This window comes from Anabrus simplex, chromosome 2 (genome assembly GCF_040414725.1).
Source record: "Anabrus simplex isolate iqAnaSimp1 chromosome 2, ASM4041472v1, whole genome shotgun sequence".
NCBI classification, from domain to species: Eukaryota; Metazoa; Arthropoda; class Insecta; order Orthoptera; family Tettigoniidae; genus Anabrus; species Anabrus simplex.
In genome coordinates, this window is record NC_090266.1 from 678,870,690 (window position 1) to 678,897,452 (window position 26,763).

General features: G+C 39.8%; 1 protein-coding gene across 1 annotated transcript in view; it reads right to left on the reverse strand.

Annotated features, from left to right (window-relative positions):
- Sytbeta (Synaptotagmin beta) overlaps positions 1-26,763 on the reverse strand; it is a 924,592-nt gene that overhangs the window by 190,871 nt on the left and 706,958 nt on the right. The window contains exon 4 of the mRNA XM_068226251.1: positions 6,672-6,680. Coding sequence (XP_068082352.1) covers positions 6,672-6,680 — 9 coding nt within the window. The remainder of the gene's footprint in view (positions 1-6,671; positions 6,681-26,763) is intronic.

A 26,763-nucleotide genomic window follows, 5' to 3' on the forward strand; every position in this document is an offset into this window, starting at 1 on the left:
CGGTTTCTAGTTTTGAAATCAGCATGGAAAACTGCACTAGAAACAGTAAACATCATGTCAGGTATCTACTCCTTGTGAATAAGTGTAATAATAATAATAATAATAATAATAATAATAATAATAATAATAATAATAAAATTGTGTATTAAAAATAAAGTGTTATACGTGTTACCCGTTATGTCGATGCAACACCAACCACATCTAAATTGTAACGCCATTGTAAATCGGATGATTCATTGTGAAAGTCTGTCTTCACCAGATTATTGAAGAAGAAACTGGAAGTGGATGTCAAGATTAATTTTACTGATATTTAACGAAATTTTTGAAAACTTACTAACCCTTCCTCACCTGAACACTTAACAGATTAAGATCTGGAGTGACACGTTGTAAAACCAACCTGAAAAGGTGGGGGTATGGTGATCAAGATTTGTGTGAGTGTGGTGAAAAGCAAGATCATGGACACCTTCTCATCTGTAGAAATCTGCCTAAACCATGTAGTATGAAGGATTTGGTTGAAGCCAATGAATGTGCCATCTCGACAGTTGAATACTGGAAAAACAAAGTGTAAATAGAGTAGTTGTAAATATACTGTAGTGATTTTGGACACGGATAAATAAATAAATAAATAAATAAATAAATAAATAAATAAATAAATAAATAAATAAATAAATAAATAAATAAATAACACTTTTTTAAAATTTAGCTTTTTTACAATTGGCCTTATATAGCAGCGAAACCGATAGGGCGACGATGGGATAGGAAAGGGACATGAGTGGGAAGGAAGCGGACATGGCCTTAGCTAAGGACATAGGAAACCACGAAAAACCATCTTCAGTGTTGCCGACAGTGGGGTTCGAACCCACGATCTACCGAATGAAGCTGCGCGCCCCTAACCTCACGGCCAACTTGCTCGGTGCTCGTTACACATTAATAATATAATTATTATTTATTCTGTTTGTTACCCCAATCATCCTTGTGTCAGTGAAAATACCTTCACAACAATGAAAAAGTCTAATATATATAGTTAAAGGGTGTTTTAAAGGTAACAATTCAGTGTCGTTGGCTTCCGGCACGTTGAAGAACTCCTGCGGAACGAAATCCCGACACCCCGGCGTCTGCCAGGGAACTATCATTTAGGACGGACGTAAAAAATAACATTATTATTAACAAATACATCGTAATTGGAAAATATCCCGGTGACGGTGGTCACATACAGTAGTGCAATAATGAAGTAAATTTAAACATAATTACCCAATAACAACAACAACAACAACAACGAGTACAACAAGCAATTCCATGTAAAGGAAATATTACAAGAAATACTACTAGTTTAACTTTCTAAATCCATGATCATCGTATACAAATTCACACATACCTTAAATAGCTCAGATGCCTTAATACTAAGATTTACAGTGGGCTGAGCATTGGATTAAAATATGACACAAACACAGAAATTTACACACAATTTACGGAATGCTGGAGCCTATTTTTGGAGCATCTTACATTTTAGAGAAAATGCTCTAAGACAGCTGCAGGTGATGCATTCCAATACTCAACTCCCCGATTTACGAACGACTATTTACCATAGTTAGTTTTCTGCGGTCTACATTTTACTTCATGCTGATGATCTGTCCTACTTATGTAACACGGCTTTTCCAGTCGAATGCTTAACTCTCCCTAAGCTGGCTTATTCCTATAAGCATTATACATGACACATAATCGTGTTCGTCTCAATCAATCAATCAATCAATCAATCAATCAATCAATCAATCAATCAATCAATCAATCAATCAATCAATCAATCAATCAATCAATCAATCAATCAATCAATCAATCAATCAATCAATCAATCAATCAATCAATCAATCAATCAATCAATCAATCAATCAATCAATCAATCAATCAATCAATCAATCAATCAATCAATCAATCAATCAATCAATCAATCAATCAATCAATCAATCAATCAATCAATCAATCAATCAATAAGTACTGATCTGCATTTAGGGCAGTCGCCCAGGTGGTAGATTCCCTATCTGTTGTTTTCCTAGTCTTTTCCTAAATGATTTCAAAGAAATTGGAAATTTATTGAACATCTCCTTTGGTAAGTTATTCCAATCCCTAACTCCCCTTCCTATAAATGAATATTTGCCCCAATATGTCCTCTTGAATTCCAACTTTATCTTCATATTGTGATCTTGGCTACTTTTATAAACACCACTCAAACTTATTCGTCCACTAATGTCATTCCACGCCATCTCTCCGCTGACAGCGCGGAACATACCACTTAGTCGAGCAGCTCTCCTTCTTTCTCTCAATTCTTCCCAGTCCATACTTTGCAGCATTTTTGTAACGCTACTGTTTTGTCGGAACTACTTGCCAGTGTCTCCCACCCACGGTTTTCTGTCATACTTGTACACTGCTTCTAGACGGTATCCCTGAACAACGTCCGAATGTTTGTTGGTGGAGTTTCGATCAACCTGTATATCAAAAAGGAATATAGTTTTCTTAAATTTCTCGGCGTGGATGTTTTCGAGAGATGTTGGTGTAAGATTAAATCTTCTTCTTCTTCTTTATCTGTTTACTCTCCAGGGTCGGTTTTCCCTCGGACTCAGCTAGGGATCCCACCTCTAAACCTCAAGGGCAGTGTCGTGGAGCTTCAGACTCTGGGTCGGGGATACAACTGGGGAGGATGACCAATACCTCGCCCAGGCGGCCTCACCTGCTATGCTGAACAGGGGCCTTGCGGGGGGATGGAACGTTTGGAAGTGATAGACAAGGAAGAGGGAAGGAAGAGGCCGTGGCCTTAAGTTAGGTACCACCCGGCATTTGCATGGAGGAGAAATAGGAAACCACGGAAAACTTCCAGGATGGCTGAGGTGGGAATCGAACCCACCTCTACTCGGTTGACCTCCCGAGGCTGAGTGGACCCCGTTCCAGCCCTCGTACGACTTTTCAAATTTTGTGGCAGAGCTGGGAATCGAACCCGGGCCTCCGGAGGTGGCAGCTAATCACATTAACCACTACACCCCAGAGGCGGACGTAAGATAAAATCAAGTGTAAATTTATTTGGTGTTGACAGTCTTAAACTATGCAAATTTGTGATCCATTTCTGTGGGAAACTATTTTAGGAACCATGTTTTGAATTTATTATTACTCGTCGATTTTTCTCGTACCCTAATGGAGATTAAAAATGAAAATCCACAGCCTGTTTCCAGTCATTCGACCAGGTCAGGAATGGAATGAATGAAACCCCCATCTAGCGGCAAGGATAGGAATTTTGCTGGCTGCCGAAGCCTGTCGCACTCGTCTGGGGCAATGATTAATGAATGACAGATGAAATGAACCGATAATGTGGAGTGTTGCTGGCATGAAATATGACAGGAAAAACCGGAGTACCCGGAGAAAAACTCGTCCCGCCTCCACTTTGTCCAGCACAAATGTCACATGGAGTGACCGAGATTTGAACCACGGAACCTGGCGGTGAGAGGCCGGCGCGTTGCCGCTGAGCCACGGAGGCTCTCCTGACGGAGATGTGAAATTAAATTACGTTTCACTCTTACCGAGGTCCATCTCTGATCAGATATAGTGTTTACAATGTCTTCTGCTACTGGCTAGAAGAAGTTTGTTGTTTTCGTTGATTGGCCTCAGTCTGAACTTCGTCTTCACAACATAACAGTGACCGAGGTATGCGCGACGATAGCAGCACATTCGTTATGCAGCGAGGCTGTGTGGCGAGTGCTGTAGAACACTGTCGCTCAGGGAGCCGGTTTATGTGTACATGTCAGTCAGTGGGCTTAGCAGACTGATCTGTACCTAGTAGCACTTTCAGGCTTAAGGGAATCTGGACTGGAAACCTACATATTAAGGTCCATTTGTAGGTCCGTATCAAAGAAACTATAAGTTCCAAGACAAGCAAACTTCGCTTATTGTTAACATCAACTAGCTGAACAACAGGGATGAAAATAATAACAAATCACATTCAAGGTAAGACTCCACTCAAAAAGTGTTCAGCTCCATGGCTAAATGGTTAGCGTGCTTGCCCTTGGTCACAGGGGTCCCGGGTTCAATACCCGGCAGGGTCGGGAATTTTAACAATCATTGGTTAATTTCACTCGCACGGGGGCTGGGTGTATGTGTCGTCTTCATCATAATTTTATCCTCATCACTACGCGCAGGTCGCCTACGAGCGTCAAATCAAAAGACCTGCATGTGGCGAGCCGAACTTGTCATCGGACACTCCCGGCAATAAAAGCCATACGCCATTCCATTTTTACTCAAAAATTAACTTTTCCTGTAGTTCGTCAATTTCAAGCTTGTTTTCAAATCAGGTTTATCATGTACATATGCAGCAATTGCCAAATTTTAAGTCCAGAACTGCAATGATTCTTGAATTTTGAGTTTTTAATATGATTTTAATGGTATATTTTGAAAACCAACGTGTTGTATTCAGGCCTCAATCTTTACATTTCAGATATTTGAGGTACCTTGTCAAGACATAGTGAAACAGTTCTGTGCATTCAGTTTATGAGAAATTTTATTCATTTACTTTTATATTTTATTTTCAAATTTCAAACTTAAATATTTTCTTTAATTATCTGTACACAAATGTCTATATAAATAAAATTGTAGGGGGTCCGCTGTCTGTAATTTCTTTTGTTTTGCCAATTTTTCAGATATTTATCCGTTTTAGGTCGACTCAAGACCGAAACGGTGGTTTTTACGTTTCGTGTCTGTTTGTTTGTCTGTTTGTCTGTTTGTCTGTTTGTTTGTCTGTCTGTTTGTTTGTCTGTTCCACCATCACGTCGAAACGGCTGGATAGATCTCAACCAAACTTCATATTTACAGTATACTCATCCCGGGGAAGGTTTCGATATGCATATTGTTTTAAAATCTTTGAATATACGGGGGGTTTATAGGAAAACCAGAATGGTTTTTCCACCATCACGTCGAAACGGCTGGATAGATCTCAACCAAACTACATATTTAGAGTATACTCAACCCGGGCAAGGTTTCGATATGCATATCATTTTAAAATCTTTGAATACACGGGGGGTTTATAGGAAAACCAGAATGGTTTCTCCACCATCACGTCGAAACGGCTGGATAGATCACAACCAAACTTCATATTTAGAGTACACTCATCCCGCGGAAGGATTCGATATGCATATCATTTTAAAATGTTTGAATAGACGGGGGGTTTATAGGAAAACCTGAGTGGTTTTTCCACCATCACTTCGAAACGGCTGGATAGATCTCAACTAAACTTCATATTTAGAGTATACTCCTCCCGGGGAAGGTTTCTGTATGCATATTATTTTAAAATATTTGAATAGACGGGGTTTTACAGGAAAAACAGAATGGTTTTCCTCCATTTTCTCTTATACTATTGATTTTCTGTAAACTTAGTTTACCGTACGTGAAACGTCTCTTCATTATAAACAACTTTCGTTATGTTCATAATTTACCTTACTCTTCACATGACGGAGAAATTTACAATTTTCCGCTGGTATCATGCTCTGCATTGAGTGACCGACAGAACGACAACGAACCTACAGGTTACCATGGCAACGTCTCTGACTGCATGCCAGCAGGGAAGTAACGTATTGCCATTTTCCTCATCATGCTTTTAAATTCGTGGTTGTTCCTCGGGTAGAAGGCAAGAGAGGCGTCAATCGGCCTATCTGCGGGATATTGGCGGAATATCGTTGGATGTTATAACCGCCCTCGAATAGATTAGGTAATAACACCATTAGTCATCTTATTATTATTTGTTTACCTAGGAATCACTGGATCTAAATTTCTCCTCTGTTACCGCTTTATTATATCCATAACACACACTAGCATAATTTATTGAGGGGATTTGATTTTCCAATACGTTAACTTGGCATTTACATATTTGTCGTTATCCGGCTGTCCTCAGTTATAATCCATTTTCTATTACTTTCAACTTTCTTAACTGTATTATTTTCTTCCTTAATTACGCCGTATGTACGCGAATGCTACAAACTACTGGATGTATTTCCACCAAGACTCATATTTAGAATACACCTGTCCTTGATAGGTTTTAGGGAAAATATTGTTTCAAAATCCCTGAACTGACTGGGGGTTTATACGAAACCGAAACAGTAATTTTGCACTTCCACAAAATATACACAACCAACGTTAATTTAAATCTACCTGTCTTGGTAGAAATTAATTTATAAACTTTTTTCTCATGTGCATCATTTCGATACCAGGATTAATAAGGGAGATATCATTAACGGACCGTTTTTCTGTACAAGTCACATCGGACTTAACTCACGAGCGGGTGCGTGTAAAACGTATTCCTTACAACTTGAAAACTACTGAAGACATTCGAACCAAAATTTATATTTAGCATCCACCTGTCCAAAGGTAGGTTTTAAACGTAAATAACATTTCATGTTCCGGAATGGACTGGCGGTTTATAGGGAACCGAAATGGTGATTTTACTCTTCCACAATATATACAGAACAAGACCAACCTAACTGGAAATCGACCAAACGTGATGGAATTCCACCTCTAAACCTTTTTCTTCATGTGCACTTTTCATAAATGGTCACTTTTGCAGGTTAAGTCCAGCGGACATAGCCCAAAAGGTGTTTTACATGGAGCAGATTCCTTATCTATATAAATCAAATCGTAACGACTGTGTGCCTCTACACTGACTATTTTGGCGAAATTTTCGTACAGCATTCCGTTATAAGGGGTAATAATGATCATCTCCATAATTTTTGGTTTAGTTTCCTGAAAGTCCTAATTTTTATCCGCCTCGCCCAAAATCCAGATTGCGGCATAATCTGCCAGAAGAAAAAGAAGATAATTGAAATTTGACAAAATTATACCTTTTCGCCTGTAACGAACGGAATACATCCCAGATCATTACATTTTTCACTTTTTATCCCCGAAGAATATCGAAATATGCAGGCAATTTTAATGATGGTGCAGACCTTCGGAAATTCCTATCACATAACGGATTGCACAATCTCCGTTCAATTTGGAATGATCTACAACCTTGGTCTTTTGACTTTTGCCGTATCTGTATCCCATTTACGTTTGATTTTTCTCTATTAATCGATGTTAAGTCAATTTGGAATTTTCACATGCATAATTCATACTTTCAGTTACATATATGAAATACAGAATCATCATACTCTTCACGAAAATCGGCCCACCCAGTAGGCATATGTGAGCCAAATGCTATGTATGTAGCTGTCACATAATTATCCGAAAGGTAATGTAATGTGAGATAATCTTACCAAACCTTTACCCTGTTCCACGTTTCTAACTCAATCTGACCCAAGAATAGATGACATATCATATGACCAGCCATTTAGGCCACTAAATCCGGCGTGTCTTATGGTATAATCCTTTGTCGATATGACGTACGTTTAGTAGCAGTTAATCTGTAAATGAAGGTCTTCAATATTGTAAACACGCATATACTTTCGTATGTCGATCTATATATATTCACTGATGTCGATTTTTAGCTATCGAGAAAGGGTGGGTCTGATATTGTAATCAGTACTCCCCACACCGACTTTGACTGGCAGTAGGAAAGGGTTCCTTCTCCAGCTCCTGTGTAAGGAAGGCCTACAATTGTAATGAATAGTTCCCTACTCGATTTGACTTGCAGAAGGCAAGTGAGCATGCAGTTTTGTTTATAACTCCCCTACCCGATTGTGTTTGGCAGTAGGCAAGGGTGCCCGCCATTATAAAGAAATGTCCTCATCTAAAATGTGACTTTCATTAGGCATAGTGGCCCGCTATTTTGATGGAAACTCACCAACTTGGTGTGACTGGCAGTAAGGTAGCTGGAAGTAGGAAAATGGACCTGGCATTATAATGATAACTGCACAACTCAACTTCGAGTGATAGTAGGGTAATTGCCTGCCATTATAATAAAAACTCCTCAACTGTAATCTGTCTGGAAGTAGGAAAGGGGGCTGCCATTTTAACGATACTCCCCAAATCGATTCTGTCCGCGTAGTAGGCAATGGGGCCTGCAATTATAATGTAAACTTCCCAACTCGATTGTGAATGGCAGTAGACAAGTGAGCCTGCCGTTATATCACAAATACATAACAACCTTTTTACATTGGAAACAACGTACGGGGACCTCCCCATTCTCTTTCTCGGATAACGCTAAGAGACATGCAATTTTAAAACAATCTTATTTACTGCATGTACACTATTTACGTCGATATTCAAATACAATGTAGAATACCGTAGCGAAGCACGGGTACATTCGCTAGTGTCATAATAAAATTAAGAAACTGCATTTCCTGTTCGCCTCTGTGGTGTAGTGGTTAGTGTGATTAGCTGCCACCCCCGGAGGCCCGGGTTAGTTTCCCGGCTTGCCACGAAATTTGAAAAGTGGTACGAGGGCTGGAACGGGGTCCACTCGGCCTCGGGATGTCAACTGAGATACTGCATCAAATTGGTGAGAAGAAATCGATTTGGCCAAATTTGATGAGAAGAAGAGAACCCAGGACTTGTTCAGTTGGTTTTTGAAGAAAGTGTAGCCGGTAAGAACGGAGGGGTATACCAAGGTATGAATATGAAAATCAGATTAGAGCAGATGTAGGATGCAGTAGTTACGAAGAAATGAAAATGTTAGGCTGGTATGGACAGCTGCATCAAACCAGTCTATGGATTGATGACTCAACCAACAACATTGGCCGTAGCTAATTATAGTCGCATTGGTTCACTAATCTATATATATAAAATTGGATGTTGGTATATTTGAAGTTAATAGACTCAAAAACTACTGGACCGATTTCGCTGAAATTTTCACAGTTTGTTCTTATACATCTGAGAGGGATTATGAAGTGGTTTGAACTAAATCTGATTGGTAGTTCGGCACTGGGGATGAGAAGGGGTGAAAAAGAAAGTAGGGAAAGATAAGCAAACCGCAAGACAAGTCTGATCAGCGGGTTGCCTACCCAACAGTATGTGATGATTATGATGTGTTTCTTAAAACTGATTTCTGCTTTTATCTATATAAATAAAATTGTAGGGGGTCCGCTGTCTGTAATTTCTTTTGTTTTGCCAATTTTTCAGATATTTATCCGTTTTAGGTCAACTCAAGACCGAATCGGTGGTTTTTACGTTTCGTGTCTGTTTGTTTGTCTGTTTGTCTGTTTGTCTGTTTGTCTGTCTGTTTGTTTGTTTGTCTGTTCCAACATCACGTCGAAACGGCTGGATAGATTTCAACCAAACTTCATATTTAGAGCATACCCATCCCGGGGAAGGTTTCGATGTGCATATCATTTTAAAATCTTTGAATAGACGGGGGGTTTATAGGAATACCAGAATGGTTTTTCCACCATCACGTCGAAACGGCTGGATAGATCTCGACCAAACTTAATATTTAGAGTATACTCATCCCGGGGAAGGTTTTGATATGCATACCATTTTAAAATCTTTGAATATACGGGGGTTTTATAGGAAAACCAGAGTGGTTTTTCCACCATCACGTCGAAACGGCTAGATAGATCTCAACCAAACTTCATATTTAGAGTATACTCATCCCGGGGAAGGTTTGACATGCATATCATTTTAAAATCTTTGAATAGACGGGGGGTTTATAGGAAAATCAGAATGGTTTTTCCACCATCACGTCGAAACGGCTGGATAGATCTCAACCAAACTTCATATTTAGAGTATACTCATCCCGGGGAAGGTTTCGATATGTATATCATTTTAAAATCTTTGAATATACGGGGGGTTTATAGGAAAACCAGAATGGTTTTTCCACCATCACGTCGAAACGGCTTGATAGATCTCAACCAAACTTCATATTTAGAGTATACTCATCCCGGGGAAGGTTTCGATATGCATATCATTTTAAAATCTTTGAAAAGACGGGGGGTTTATAGGAAAACCAGAATGGTTTTCCTCCATTGTCTCTTATACTATTGATTTTCTGTAAACTTCATTCACCGTACGGGAAACGTCTCTTCATTATAAACAACTTTCGTTATGTTCATAATTTACCTTACTCTTCACATGACGGAGAAATTTACAATTGTCCGCTGGTATCATGCTCTGCATTGAGTGACAGACAGACCGACAACGAACCTACAGGTTACCATGGCAAAGTTTCTGACTGCATGCCAGCAGGGAAGTAACGTATTGCCATTTTTCTCATCATGCTTTTAAATTCGTGGTTGTTCCTTGGGTAGAAGACAAGATAGGCGTCAATCGGCCTACCTGCGGGATATTGGCGGAATATCGTTGGTTGTTATAACCGCCCTCGAATAGATTAAGTAATAACACCATTAGTCATCTTATTATTATTTATTTACCTAGGAATCACTGGACCTAAATTTCTCCTCTGTCACCGCTTTATTATATCCATAACTCACACTAGCATAATTTATTGAGGGGCATTTGATTTTCCAATACATTCACTTGGCATTTACATATTTGTCGTTATCCGGCTGTCCTCAGTTATAATACATTTTCTATTAGTTTCAACTTTCTTAACTGTATTATTTTCTTCCTTAATTACGCCGTATGTACGCGAGTGCTACAAACTACTGGATGTATTTCCACCAAGACTCATATTTAGAATACGCCTGTCCTTGACAGGTTTTAGGGCAAATATTGTTTCTAAATCCCTGAACTGACTGGGGGTTTATACGAAACAGAAACTGGATTTTGCACTTCCACAAAATATACACAACCAACGTTAATTTAAATCTACCTGCCTTGGTAGAAATTAATTTCTAAACCTTTTTTCTCATGTGCATCATTTCGATACGAGGATTAATAAGGGAGATATCATTAACGGACCGTTTTTCTGTACAAGTCCCATCGGACTTAACTCACGACCGGGTGCGTGTAAAGCGTATTCCTTACAACTGGAAAACTACTGAAGACATTCGAACCAAAATTCATATTTAGCATCCACCTGTCCAAAGGTAGGTATTAAACGTAAATAACATTTCATGTTCCGGAATGGACTGGCGGTTTATAGGGAACCGAAATGGTGATTTTACTCTTCCACAATATATACAGAACAAGACCAACCTGACTGGAAATCGACCAAACGTGATGGAATTCCACCTCTAAACCATTTTTTCATGTGCATTTTTTCGTCAGGAGGATTAATAAGGGAGATACCATGAATGGTCAGTTTTGCAGGTTAAGTCCAGCGGACATAGCCACAAAGGTGTTTTACATGGAGCAGATTCCTTATTTATATAAATCAAATCGTAACGACTGTGTGCCACTACACTGACTATTTTGGCGAAATTTTCGTACAGCTTTCCATTAAAGGGGTAATAATGACCATCTGCACAATTTTTTGTTTAGTTTCCTGAAAGTCCTAATTTTTAACCGCCTTGCCCAAAATCCAGATTACGGCATAATCTGCCAGAAGAAAAAAAGAAGATAATTGAAATTTGACAAAATTATACGTTTTAGCCTGTAACGAACGGAAAACATCCTAGATTATTACATTTTTCACTTTTTATCCCCGAAGAATATCAAAATATGCAGGCAATTTTAATGATGGTGCAGACCTTCGGAAATTCCTATCACATAACAGATTGCACAATCTCCGTTCAATTTGGAATGATCTACAACCTTGGTCTTATGACTTTTTGCCATATCTGTATCCCTTTTACGCTTGATTTTTCTCTATTAATCGATGTTAAGTCAGTTTGGAATTTTCACAAGCATAATTCATACTTTCGATTACTTACATGAAATACAGAATCTTCAAACTCTTCACGAAAATTGGCCCACCCAGTAGCCATATGTGAGCCAAATGCTATGTATGTAGCTGTCACATAATTATCCGAAAAGTAATGTAATGTGAGATAGTCTTACAAAAACGTTACCCTGTTCCACGTTTCTAACTCAGTCTGACCCTAGAATAGATGACATATCATAGGACCAGCCATTTAGGGCACTAAATCCGGCGTGTCTTATAGTATAATTCTTTGTCGATATGACGTACGTTTAGTAGCAGTTAATCTGTAAATCAAGGTCTTCAATATTGTAACCACGCATATACTTTCGTATGTCGATCTATATATATTCACTGATGTCGATTTGTAGCGATCGAGAAAGGGTGGGTCTGCTAATGTAATCAGTACCTCCCACACCGACTTTGACTGGCTGTATAAAAGGGCCCTTCTCCAATTCCTGTGTAACTGTCATTAGTAAGGAAGGTCTACAATTGTAATGAATAGTTCGCTTCTCGATTTGACTTGCAGAAGGCAAGTGAACATGCAGTTTTGTGTAAAACTTCCCTACCCGATTGTGTTTGGCAGAAGGCAAGGTTGCCCGCCATTATAAACAAATGTCCTCATCTAAAATGTGACTAGCATTAGGCATAGTGGCCTGCTATTTTGATGGAAACTCACCAACTTGGTGTGACTGGCAGTAAGCTGGCTGGCAGTAGGAAAATCGGCCTGACATTATAATGATAACGGCACAACTCAATTTTGAATGGTGGTAGGGAATTTGCCTGCCATTATAATAAAATCTCCTCGACTGTAATCTGTTTGGGAGTAGGAAATGGGGCCTGCCATTGTAACGAACACTCCCAACTTGATTGTGACCGCGCAGTAGGCAATGGGGCCTCCAATTATAATGTAAACTTCCCAACTCGATTGTGAATGGCAGTAGGCAAGTGAGCCTGCCGTTATATCACAAATCCGTAACAAACACTTTACATTGGAAACAACGTATGGGGACATCCCCATGCTCTTTCTCGCATAACGCTAAGAGAGATGCAATTTTAAAACAATCTTATTTACTGCATGTACACTGTTTACTTCGATATTCGAATACAATGTTGAACGCCGTAGCGAAGCACGGGTACATTTGCTAGTCTTCTATATAATTATATAAAAATGAAAAGTCCACGTTCTGTCCCCATGGCACAGGGGGTGAGAAGTGAGAAAATGTCGCAAATTACAGAGATTACGGGTGAATGTGTGTATGTTCCAGCATAGCTCTCAACCAAATAACTTACTATCGGGAAAAACTACTGTAGGGGCAAGAAACCCCTAGCACCCCTAAAGGAAGGGGGTGAGACTTAAAAATCCGAAAATGACGATATTAGTGATCGATTTATAGGCTTTGGTGTAGCTGAGATTAACTGTGGCACTCTGAATGCCGTTTAAGTCAAAGTTCGTTCCCAATCGGTATGGTAAACACATTATGACTTACTGTTTGGAAAAGAAAACTGTAGGGTAACACACACATACGGGCGGGATCGGAAATGGGGTGAAATATTAAAATATCTCTCTATATATAAAATTGGATGTTGGTATATTTGAGATAAATAGACTTAAAAACTACTGGACCGATTTCGCTGAAATTTTCACAGTTTGTTCTTATTACATCTGAGAGGGATTATGAAGTGGTTTGAATGACATCTGATGGGTAGTTTTCTTATGATGAGTAATTTTAGGTAATTTTATGTAATTGCAAAGCCGCACCAAGATTGACCAAGATTGAATCGACTTGATGGACAGATTGTCGCTAGGCGACAGCATCTTACGCTATACCATGTAGTCCGATAATAAATGCTGTGTAGAGGAGGATGGCAACACGCTGCCATGTTTTATAAAGTACCTTTCTTGATAAGAGATTCATTCTTATGCCTGTTATTTGGAAATATCAATCCAACATGCCGTGATCAAGATGTACTTTCAAGTCATAGGACCAACTTTGATTGGTCTGCCCAGTTTGAAGAATGTAGCTGTGTATTAGATGTGTAAAATATTTAAGAAACTGGGAAAAATGTAGAATATCAACAGTACAACGACACGAGTTATCACCCACTCCTAACGAATAGCAACTGGGGGTTCCCAACGATCAAAGACGAGTCTAAGTAATCCATCTACCCTATATATAAATGTCATTGTAAGTGGGTAAGTATCGGGGGGTGGGGGAAGTAAAAATAATCGAAAATAGTTTCGAATCCGTACTTTTCGGGGTTGCTGAGATGAATAATTACACTCCGGATATTTTATCACTTATTGGTGGGGGTCAAGGAGGGATGAGATACAAAATTAAACGATAATAGTGTCGAATCCCTAATTTTTGGGGTCACTGAGATGAATAGCAACACTCCGGATTTTTAAAGTCAAAGTTAAGCCCTATTTGGGGGAGTTAGATGTAAAAGTAATCGAAAACAGTGTCGAATCCACTGATATCGGGGTCACTGTGATGAATGGTGACACTCTGAAATTTTTAGAAGTCCAAGTTCACCCCCCTTAGTGGTAGGGGTGATTGAAATATAAAACTAATCGAAAATAGTGTCGAATCCATAGTTTTCGGCGTCGCTGAGATGAACAGTGACACTTCGGATTTTTTATTCCTTAGTGGTGGAGGCCAAGTGGGGATGAGATAAAAAAATAATCGAAAATAGTGTCGAATCCATAGTTTTCGGGGTCACTGAGATTAACAGTGACACTCTGGATTTTTTTAATGTCCAACTTCAGAACCATTCGGGATGTGGGGTTAGGGAGAGTGAAATACAAAAATAATCGAAAATAGTGTCGAATCCATAGTTTGCAGGGTCGCTGAGATGAATAGTGGCACTCCGGGTTTTTTATAAGTCCAAGTTCATCCCTCTGTGTGGTGAGGTGTGAGTGGCGAGTGGAATACAAAAATAATCGAAAAGTGTGTCAAATACAAAGTTTTGGAGGTCACTAAGATGAACAGTGACACTTCGGATTTTTTAAGCCCAAGTTCAGCCCCCTTTGGTATAGGGGTGAGAAAGGGTGAAATAATATAATTAACAAAATGACCGAGATTATGGATGTATGTGTGCATTTTCCAGCATAGCTGTCCACTAAATTTGGTACAAATATTACTTACTATCTGTGAAAAATGCTGTTGGGAATGGAGTGAAATATAAATATATCTAAAACTACCGATATTAGTCTCGAACCATACTTTTCAGGACTACTGGAGTGATTTCTACCAAACTTGGTACACATATGACTTACTACCACGTGGGGATAAGAATCCTCTAGCACCCTAGGGGGGTGAGATATAAAAATCGGAAATTGTGTTGATCCCACATTTTTCGGGGTCGCTGTCATTAATAGTGACACTCAGAAATTTTTTACAGTCCAAGTTCCGCCCCTTTGGCATAGGGGTTCAGAAAGGTTAAAAAATATTTGCCTAAAATAACCGAGATAGTGGACGTATGTACGTTCCAGCGTAGGTATCAACCAACACTGGTATACGTTATTATCTGGAAAAAGTACTGTTTGGAGTAAGAGACTCTAGAGCCACTAGGGGAGGGAGTGAAATATATATATATATTTGTGTCGAATCCGTAGTTTTTGGGGACACTGAGATGAACTGTGACACTCTGGATGCCATTTAAGACAATGTTCAGAGGCAGGAGGGTAGGGCGAGAGCGGGTGAGGAAAAGAAAATATCCAAAGTGAGCGAGTTATTTTTATTTTTTGCTATTTGCTTTACGTCGCACCGACACAGGTAGGTCTTATGGAGACGATGGGATAGAAAAGGCGTAGGAATGGGAAGGATACGGCCGTGGCCTTAATTCAGGAACAACCCCAGCATTTCCCCTGGTGTAAAAGTGAGAGAACCACGGAAAGCCATATTCAGGGCTGCTGACAGTGGGGTTCGAACCCGCCACCTCCCGGATGGAAGCTCACAGCTGTGCGCCCTTAACCGCACGGCCAATTCGCCCGGTATGACCGAGTTTAAGGTCGTAGGTGTGTATGTTAAAGCATACCTCTCAACCATACTTGGTACTCATGTCACTTACTATCTGGAAGATTTTTGTAACAACTTGCTTTACATCTCACCGACCCAGATAGCTATTTTGGCGACGACGGTATAGGAAAGGCCTATGTGTGGGAAGGAATCGATTTGGTCTTAATTAAGGTACAGTCCCAGCATTTGCCAGGTGTGAAAATGGGAAACCACAGAAAATCATCTTCAGGGCTGCCGACAGTGGGGCTCGAACCCACCATCTCCCAGTTCCAAGCTCACAGCTGCGCGCCTCTAACCGCAATGCCAAATCGCCCGGTAAAAAAATACTATGGGGATAAGATACCCCTAGCAACCCTAGGGGTAAGCGTGAATGATAAAAAACACAGAAAGAGCGGTGAAATATAAAAATATAATAGACAAAGATAAATATTAATGTACAGTCCATAGTTTTCGGCATCACTGAGGTGAATAATGACAATCCGGATGTCGTTGAAGTCCATGTTCAGCCCCCATCTGCATGAAGATGAAAAGGGGTGGTAAAAGAAAATGTCCAAAATGACACAAATTATGAATGTATGTGTGTTTCTTCCAGCACAGCCCTCATACAAAATTGGTATACACATGACTTACTGTTACGACACTGTGGATGGTTAAGTCATACTTCATCCGCAAGTAGTCTGGATTTTGGGAAGAGCTGAAAATGAATGTAAAAATAACCGACATAATGGAAGTGTATGTGGGTATTTTCCAGAATAGCTCTCAACGGAACTTGGTACACATATATGACTTACCATCTGAAAAAAAGTACTACGCAGATGAAACATCCCAACCTCTGCTGGTGTTGAGGAATGGGAGTGAATGGCAAGTAAACATAATGAAATATAAGCGATATTAATGCTATAGAAGGAACGGTAAATGGAAAAAGACAAAGAGGACGGAGAAGATATCACATGGCGGACGGCATCAGGATAGAATACAAGTATGAGGAAACAAACAGGGTGGCAAGAGACAGGACTGCGTGGAGAGCTGCCATGTGAAGACCTGCCATATGGCAGAACACTAATAATGATGAATGTACTATATATGTCGCTGAGAGGGATTGTGACGCTCTGGATGCCGTTTAAGTCCACGTTCAGCCACCAGTGGGAGGGAATGAAGAGTAAATAGTCTAAAATGACCGAGATTCCATCATTTCCACCGATTTTGGGGTCGCAAGGTTCATTTGCGACAGTCTCAAGGACAGTTGAAATCGTGTACATCATACCTATAGTGCGGCGGTAAATACATATAGTTATCACTACTTTTTTTTTTGAAAGGATCAGATACTTCCCAGTCAATTTAAGCTTCCACAAGGTCAAAGTTTTACTCGCGAATTAAATAATCTCAAACTTGAAATCAAACGCATGTAAATAACTCTAAAACTACCCATTATATATCATAAAATCAACATCTCAAAAAGGAATTCTATAAAAAATCACTTGACACATAATTAAAAGGCAGCAAAACTCTTAGGTAAACATTCAAAAACGATCCGGGCTACGCCGGGTACTACAGCTAGTTATTTGTATAAACCCGATTGTCATCATAGAGGAATTCCTACTGCACTGAAGTAAACATCTTCTGAGTTACGTGTGTTATTTCCGTAGGAAAGATAAATAGTGTAATATTTTGGATTTTATCCTTTGGGTTGTGATAACAACGTTGGTAGAGTTTGCGGATCCTAGCAGTTGCAATTTTAGAATTCTTCTGGTATAGTAAGAACATTATTTGTTTGTTTTCTTAATGTCACCGCAGTTTTTGTTAATGTCCAGATGACATACAGGTACATTTTGGTATGTGATGTCGAGATCCTGGTCTTTGTTTTGGTACGATTGTGGCAGCTATCAGCGGTTCTGATGCACTGAGTCTCTCATATAAACTCAGATCGAACGTACGGCGTTTGTACGCTGCGCTACGGCAGTTGCCTCAGCCGAACGCAGCCGCCCTGTTTTAAGCGTATATACAATCTTATATGAAATGTTACTTTGAAAAAGATGCTGAAAGTGTCGTCCTTCCTGGGTTATACACGCATTGTATCTGGTAACTACATTCTGGCTGACACGAGTGAGTTCTGCCACTGTAATGTTTCTGATTCCATTCGTAATGTTTTTCTTAGTTACTCCAATGTGTGAGGATTTGTTCGATACACTTTTTCTTTCAGTTTAACCCACAAGTAAAAACCACACATTGTTAGATCTGGGGAACGAGGGGGAAGTAGACCAGCATTGATGACTCGGTCTGCAAAAACTTCCGAGATTGTAAAGAAGGAATCTTCTGCTGTATGAGCAGGGGCTGAATCTTGTTGAAATCGCCCCCGGAAGAACGGCGTCAAAATGTCACCTAGGTACCTGTCTACATTTACTGTCGTCTCGAAAACAATAGGCCCAATTATTCGTCTTGCACTAACAGCACACCAAACACCAATCTTCCTACCATAATGAGGGACTTCATAAACACCACTAGGATTTTCATCACGCTAATAGCGAGAGTTATGATTGTTCACACGACCATTAAGATGAAACCAGGCCTCATCCAAATAGATGCTAATGATGATGATGATGATGATGATGCTTGTTGTTTTAAAGGGCCTACCATCTAGGTCATCGGCCCCTAAGGGAACGAAATGAGACGAAATGTAATGACAATCTAAAAGTCCAAAATCATCCACTGACTAGAATTCAAAACATGATGATGAATAATGCATGAATGAATATAAATGAATCGTTTATTTCAGAAACCACCTAAGTGACGCTTTACAAGTATGAGGAAACAAACCATATTCCATACAAGCAATGGTTTTAGGCAGCTGTATAAATAATGCGTTTATTTCAGAAAGAACCTAAGCGCCGTCGCTTAGGTTCTTTCTGCGGTAAATTCATTCCTCCACTCATGACGGTTGGTGGCCCTGTTAGGATAACCTGTTTTGTGACTCACACAGAATCACACAGTTGTGCGTTTCTTATTGAATCTCTGTGACAGAGGTCAGTTTGAGACGATTACGCATAACTTCCCTGTCCGTGGCCACTCTTTTTCGCCTTGTGACAGTGATTTTGGAAGTATTAAACGGCTCTTGAGGAAGGTGGTCAGAATTTATACTCCAGATGAGTATGCTGAGCAAGGCAAGTGTGTCTGGACGTTTTACCGTTTATCACCTTACCTCGGACGATGTCTTAAGTTGGTGGCCTATATCGTACAGGAAAATAACAAACTCTAATGAAACATCAGGCAGGGAAGTACCAAGAGAACGTAAGAAGCCATTCAAGGTTTCTAGTAACAAACAGTTTCTGTACTATAAAGATACTTCAGGACAAGTTGTGGCAAAGGCGTTTATTGGAGGATTTTCATCTACGTTCGCACAATTGAAAACTCACAGCCCACCTGAGCTACCATTCGAGAAGGGAAAGGTAAGTTGATTACAATAATATTATTAAAGGGATATAAAATTATTGAGAAAGTAAGAACATTTTGTAGCCTATAATAATTTAAAAACTTTTAATGGGTTCTGCACAACGCAATTTTTTTATTTTAGGTTCCAATCAACAAAAAAGAAAGTAGAAGACTTGGCAAAATGAATGGACTACACCGTTGGTTATGAAGACTTTTATGGCAGCATCATTCAGTGGCTGACAACTGAGAGAGAACCTGCTGATGATATGCCAGAGGCTGAATAAAGCCAGAAAGGGTTTTACTGTTCCAATTTGTATTTTGTGGTTCATTAACTGATGTCTATTAAATTTTGTATGAATAGAACGGTGTTATTTACGTAACCTTTCATCTTAAAACTTGCACAGATTAATCAATTCGCTGTTTTTTAAATAATTGCTACAAAAATGAACAGGAAAAGTTGTTTATTTCAGAAACAACCTAAGTGAAAATTTAAAAAAATTATTTGTGGCATTTAAAAATGTTTAAAACTTATCTCTTGTTTACTACACTTCTCTAGCACATTGAAGTTTAATTTTAAAAATTAGAAGGAGATCAGACTTCTACTTATGCTCCCACACAGTTTTTTTTCATTTTCCCAACAGTTTGAAAAAGTGCTCTTAGGTGGTTTCTGCAATTAGCGATTAAAATGTGATACAATCAGTGGATCCGACCCGCAATGCTCCACATTCCCAGAAACTATCTTAAAACAATAGTATTGCTGACCACGGGACTGCTTCTAAAGCACAATCATGAAACGATGATACTTGACGTCTAAAGGGGGCCAAAATCCAGGTCAACGGCCCCTCATAATGGTACTTATCGCTAGTATCATATATACTTTTGATGGCTGTCAAGGATCTTTCTTTTACATGGCTTCTGAATGAGGAAGCTGAGGGCTGAAACGTGATACCTGGAGATTTGAATGAATTTACAATTTGTAGATCTTCCCCACCACATTGTATTCTATCATTAGCTGTGATTCTACCCCCTTTCCGGAATACCATCTGAACTACCTTGCTTTTATGAATTACAAGACTGTTGTTGGTGGCTGTTTGATTGTTAGTGTTATATTTAACCATGCCGCCTTGCTCTAACTTGATTTTAGCAGGTCCTCACCAGAGATCAGATTATTGCAGTGCTCCTTTGTATCCCCACTGTCCACTAGGTTGGGAGCTTCCTACCGCTACCCTTAACGGGACGAGGGGTATGGGATTAGAAGCGATGACAGACGATGGGGTTACGGAGCAGACACACATTGAACTAGCACAAATCGAAGTTACCTATACAGTGTAAATATTTGTAAGGAGGATTTTTGTTATGTATTAGGTGTCAGAGATGAGTTATTTATAAGGTTCAACCTATTCAATACTAATTACGTGTTGTATAGATGTTATTCACTACATTTATTTAATATGGGACCGGTTGCGACATTTAAATGTCATCATCAGCCATAAAACAAAACACAGACAAATGAGCAAGGACACATTAATTAAAATTGGTGTAGTAATACATTGAAATATGTACATTAAAAGTCCAAATGTCCAAAGACGTATACAGACTTTAATGTACATATTTCAAACGTCCAAAGACGTATACAGACTTTTAATGTATATATTTAAATGTATAACTACACCAGTTTGAATTAATGTGTCCTTGCTCATTTGTCTGTGATTTGTTTTATGGCTGATGATGATATTTAAATGTCGAAACCGGTCCGATGTTAAATAAATGTTGTGAATAACATCTATACAACCCGTAATTAGTATTGAATAGGTTGAACCTTATAAATAACTCATCTCTGTGATCTCAGTTCAATACGGAAACAACAATGAAACTCATATCTTTGAATGTATTAGGTGTGTTTGATGGATGTGTAAAATATACTTGTTTTAATAATTCCACAGGGATCCTGTGATATGCACCAAGCTACCCACCTCGTGTCCCATACCTACAGTCTTCTTCGCATATTCTTTGTCTACATCCTGTATATACCCTTTCCCCCAATCATTTCAGTGTAATTGTTCTCAAGTTCTCAAATAACTTTACCCGATTTATTTACTTTTACCGGGGAAGTCTGTGGGCCCCTTAAGCACCGGGCCAACTGCATTGCAGGCCTTGAAGGCCCTAGCGTTAAGCCACTGAACACAGCATTCTAGCATTCTGAACACCAACACGAATGAAGCGGGTTAAAAAGAGTTTGATGGTAATTGGGAGGAAAATATCACAAAAATGTAACTTCTTAGAATGATACTGATAGTAACGATGAAATTAACAAATAGAAAACCTCCATCCCTGGACGGAAACAATTTTGAAAGGTTGTTACATTTCAAGTACCTAACACAAGAATTAGGACACAGATTTAGGAATCAAAACCAGAGTCAGCACTGTAAAGGAGTATGTTTTTGAAATTATAACGTCTTGTGAACAACCATGACGTGTCGTGTAGTTGTGTGTGACACCGAAGACTTCGTCATGAACCGACTGCAGGCTTTTGACATGTGAGTGTATCGCAGAATGTAGACTATATCACCAACGTCGTGCCGGGATATCATGAGATGTACAGGGTTTTCCGTATAAAACCTGACCGCTCGCACGTGGCTGAGCCAAGGCCAGCTGGCTTTCACCACACCCGCGGCCCATTTGGCCACAGCCAGCCTCTACTCTGTCTTTGCTTCCTAAAACTCTAATTCTACATATACAACATAAGAAACTAAACTGAACACTTACGTCATAGCAAATGCTGGACATGTCGACCTCCCACAAGCTAAGCAGGCACTGTACTGGTTGAACACATTCCGATTGACTGAAGACAGAAACCACTCGCAATAACACACACGTGAATCGGTTATTTGAGAAAGAACACATGTCCGCTACTACTAGTTTTGAGAAAAGTAGAAAAAAAATGTCTAGAGCTTTTAATGTTTCGAATTTGTCTGGTGTTTATACTAACTATTTATCAGATCGTTTGTAAACAATCTGATCATTTAAAAAAGTTTTTGAAAAAGGGTGATGTGGGGACGTAAAATTACTGGACATGTTTCGTTTCTCAAATGACCGATTCAATTATGAACACATGTGAATTTGTAAGGTTTGAGTTTTAATAAATTTGTTGCTCTATGTGCAGAAGTCACTGAAACCCCAAGTTGCTGAGCTAATTTCGATATTGATTTTTGTGGCGAACGTTGAAGTTTTGCGTCAATTTCGTCTAATTTTCCTTCTCTTAACACTGCATACCTTCGCGTGCGTTTCTGGTTTATAATCGAACCAGTAGTCTCAAACTTATTCACAAGATCGTGAATTGAAGTTCTGGAAGGAGGCAATTGCCCGCGAAACCATCTGATAAACACAGCACGAACGCGACGCGCAGATTCATATTTATAATAACATTTACTTACAAAAATATATTGCTCTAAAGGTAACTGTCTGCCCATATTCGCAAACGAACACGGACTAATGCTTAGAGAGTGGGAAGTGAAGAACAAGAAGCGAACCAGACAGCGGGTGTGGGGAAAGTCAGCTTTGGCTCAGCCGCGCGCGAGCGGTCAGTTTGTACACGAAAAAACCTGTGTTAACCGTCGCGACACGCAGGAAGGCGGGCTTTTCCGGTCACAAGTTCCGAAATTATAAACAGAGACTGATCCAACAGATCATATAAGGCAAGACAGGAGGGAACGTGAACGTAGATGGTGAGGATTATCCTGTACGTGGAATCTCCGCGACATCCCCGATGCGGCAACTCCAATATGGGCAACACAAAAGAGGAAAACTTGCGTCAAACAACTTATAACTTTTCAGCAGCGAGCAAAACAATATCCCCGGAGATTGTTCAGGTATGCGATAAAGAAGCTCGTTAGAAGATGCTGGAAATGTACCCGGAATGATCCGGGATGTTCGCGAGTCGTTCGGGAGTACATCGGCGAAAGTAAGACGGTCTTGGTTAAGCGAAGTGTGTTGAGATGTGAAGTGAACTGCGTTGTAAAAGGCCGTGTTCATTGCCCAAGAGGCCTCAGTGTTTGACCTCGTTCGTGGCCACAAACTGTGTGAAGTGGAAAACTCAAATGCGAGTAAACTTGTAAGTAATTGGATGCCGTTATGCATCACTAGACCAAGCGCCAAAAGTTGGTTGCGAGATAATCGCGTTTAAATTTGGTTCTCTGTGTAAATTCGAGCGAACATAATTTTGCTAAATATGGTATTGCTGGTGTTGTAGGATAATAGATTGTACCTTCTCACCAAATTTCAACATTTTTATACTCGCACTACATAGATTTTCTTGAAGAAATGGCGCTTAGTCTACTGATGCAATTTAAGGTTTTTCTCAAGCGCGAATAATGTATCACGATGCTACACCAATAACCCCCAACTGTTGAGTATCTACTGAGTAAAACTTCAAAAAATATAACGTGGCGGCAGCCATGATTAAAAACTGAATCTCCTACTGTCTGAAAAGGCCCGCTAAGTGCTTGATCCACCACGAGCCGCGCCACAACTCCGGTACATTATTTAAGTTTTAGATGGAGAAATTCTAGAAGGGAAGCTATTCTCTAAAGTCGTTGCTATAACGACTTACTGATTTGAGGAATTTCAACTTATTTGAGTCAAATACAAATGGTAAGACACGAGCCATTGTAGTCTGTACAATTTTTGAATGGATTTTCCTTCACGATAGGCCTATTATATTCTGAGAGTACAACATTGACGTGATATTTTTAAGCCTATGGGTAAGTTTTGTTCTGCTTGAGACATAAAATGTGATTATAGATATTTTATCCCATAAATACACACAAATCACTGGACAGGTAATAAGATTGTTGCTCTCAGTTCATTCAATCTCGAAATCAGGATCTCCATTAAATCCATCCACGTCATCCACATTGTCAGAATCTGCTTGAAGATTCTAGTAAAATTGTTTGGCGTCTGCAGGTATTAAGTGCATCAGCGAACCAAAGTCTCTTAGTTTGGCTTCAGAGATAGGTTTTCTCTTTGGCCACAGAGGTATTAATGCCTGGTGAAAGGGAACTCTACTTTCCCGTGGTCATCCCTGCCTTGACTTATTTAGATTTACTTCCTGAGATTCACCATCGAATTCTAGAGAATGATTCTCAGATGCAACTTTCTTAGCAAGCTGCATCAGTAGCATTGTCCTTCTCCTTACTTTTGGAAGTACTTGATACATCGCTGAACTTCGTCACTTGATAAACCACTCAATGTATCACCGCGTAAAAATGGCGGGCTCCCTCGCTGCCATCCGCGCGCAATGTGAGGAATGTGGCGCTTGGTGTAATGATGCAAACTGGAAAGTCGCTTAGTCTACTGATGCGATTTACATTTTTACTGATTCCCGCTTTGTCGCTTAGGTTTTCTGTTTACTAACAATTAACGGCCTCTTGTAATGCAATGGGGATTTTTTTTATAAATAGTTCAAGTCTTCCTCTACAAGATGGCGCTAAAATCTCAATTTTCGTCAAATGGCGCTTAGTCTACTGATGCATAACGGCATGCAATTGTAAATAGTGGTTTCACAAACTAAAAATATCCCACCTCTCTGTGTAGTTATTTTAATTTTTAGGACACTGAAATTCAACCACAATTTATATATAATTTTGTCAAGTAAAGTTCATTCCGAAGTACCTAATAAGATATAATTAATTACATACCATTGTAAACAATCATGTCATCAGCAAATCTCTTGAAGATTGGACAGCAGGCATATAAATCGGTGGCAAAAATTTTAATAATTTAAGATTTGATGACGACACCACTCTCCTTGACAGAAGCGAAGATGAATTTGCTGACTTACCAGCAAGAGTGAAAAATTTGAGCACAGTGTACGGACAAAGCAATAACCTTAATAAGTCCAAAGTAATGATAATTGACCAAGGAGCACAGATTCAGCTCACAGATAAATTTTGGGGACCAGAGGGAGTACACGATTTTGTCTATTTTGGATCAACCGTCTATGATACGGGAAGTTGTGAGGCAGAAATAATGGGACGGATCAACTTAGGGAGAGTTAGTTTGAAAAAACTCACCAGAATCTGGAAGAATAGAGCAGTAACAAACAACACGACGATTCACTTTGTTGAAGTTCTTATTTTCTCCGTATTTCTATATGGTTGTGAAGCATGGGGCCTATAGGTCAGAGAAAAAAAAAAACGCATCGATTCCTTCGAGATGTGATGTTGGCGCAGAATGCTGCGTGTACAGCGGACTGAAAACAGAACCAATATGTCCATCACTAAGCAACTCCACATATTCAAATATCTTTCTATCCGAGTGAATCGTAAGATCTGTAAGTTCTTCGGGCACATCACGAGAAGAGATGGAGAAAATATTGAAGAATGCATCATCCAAGAGAAGGTGGAAGGAATAAGACCAAGGGAAAGGACAGAGTGCAGATAGATTGACCAAATTAATAAGCTCGCTGGTTTGCCTCTTCAGCAGACCTCAAGAAGAGCTGAAAACTATCCAGGATGGTGAAACGTAGTTAATGGGTTCACGACGCTCAAAAATGAAGAAAACCGGGCGAGTTGGCCGTGCGCGTAGAGGCGCGCGGCTGTGAGCTTGCATCCGGGAGATAGTAGGTTCGAATCCCACTATCGGCAGCCCTGAAGATGGTTTTCCGTGGTTTCCCATTTTCACATCAGGCAAATGCTGGGGCTGTACCTTAATTAAGGCCACGGTCGCTTCCTTCCCACTCCTAGCCCTTTCCTAACCCACCGTCGCCATAAGACCTATCTGTGTCGGTGCGACGTAAAGCCCCTAGCAAAAAAAAAAAAAAAATGAAGAAAGCGAGTGATGATGTAAGAAGTCTTTGTTATCGTCAAAAAGCTTTTGATTTTTCCTAGTGGCTTTACGTCGCACCGACACAGATAGGTCTTATGGCGACGGTGGGTTAGGAAAGGGCTAGGAGTGGGAAGGAAGCGACCGTGGTCTTAATTAAGGTACAGCCCCAGCATTTGCCTGGTGTGATAACAGGAAACCACGGAAAACCATCTTCAGGGCTGCCGACAGTGGGATTCGAACCCACTAACTCCCGGATGCAAGCTCACAGCCGCGCGCCTCTAACCGCACGACCAACTCGCCCGGTCGTCAAAAAGCAATCATAATAAAGAGTATGAGATATTGACTGTACTTTATTGCAACTGAGTATCGTGTTTCTACCAAAACTTATATTCACAACTGTCGCAGGCAAAGTTTACCATATCCAAATGTTAATTGCTATTTACAGTACCACTGTGTTATTTCAGACTGAGATAATGTATGTGTAAGCACGAATGCTGAAGGGAGATTATAACATCTTCTTGATGCCTGATAAATCTGATTGCTTTGTGGCAAATCATTTCACTTACAAAGGCCAGCTTTTGCACTTGACAGACTCATGGGTATACAAAAGACGTGGATAACTTTCGCTCGACGTCTCGAATTCGCTTCACTGACAGGACGTGACATCACAAACCATCCTTTACATCCTGAGGTCACCAGACAATGGAGTTCAGGAGATGATAAGGAATGAAAGAAATCAGTGAGGTTGCAGGTCTAAGATCTGTTGTC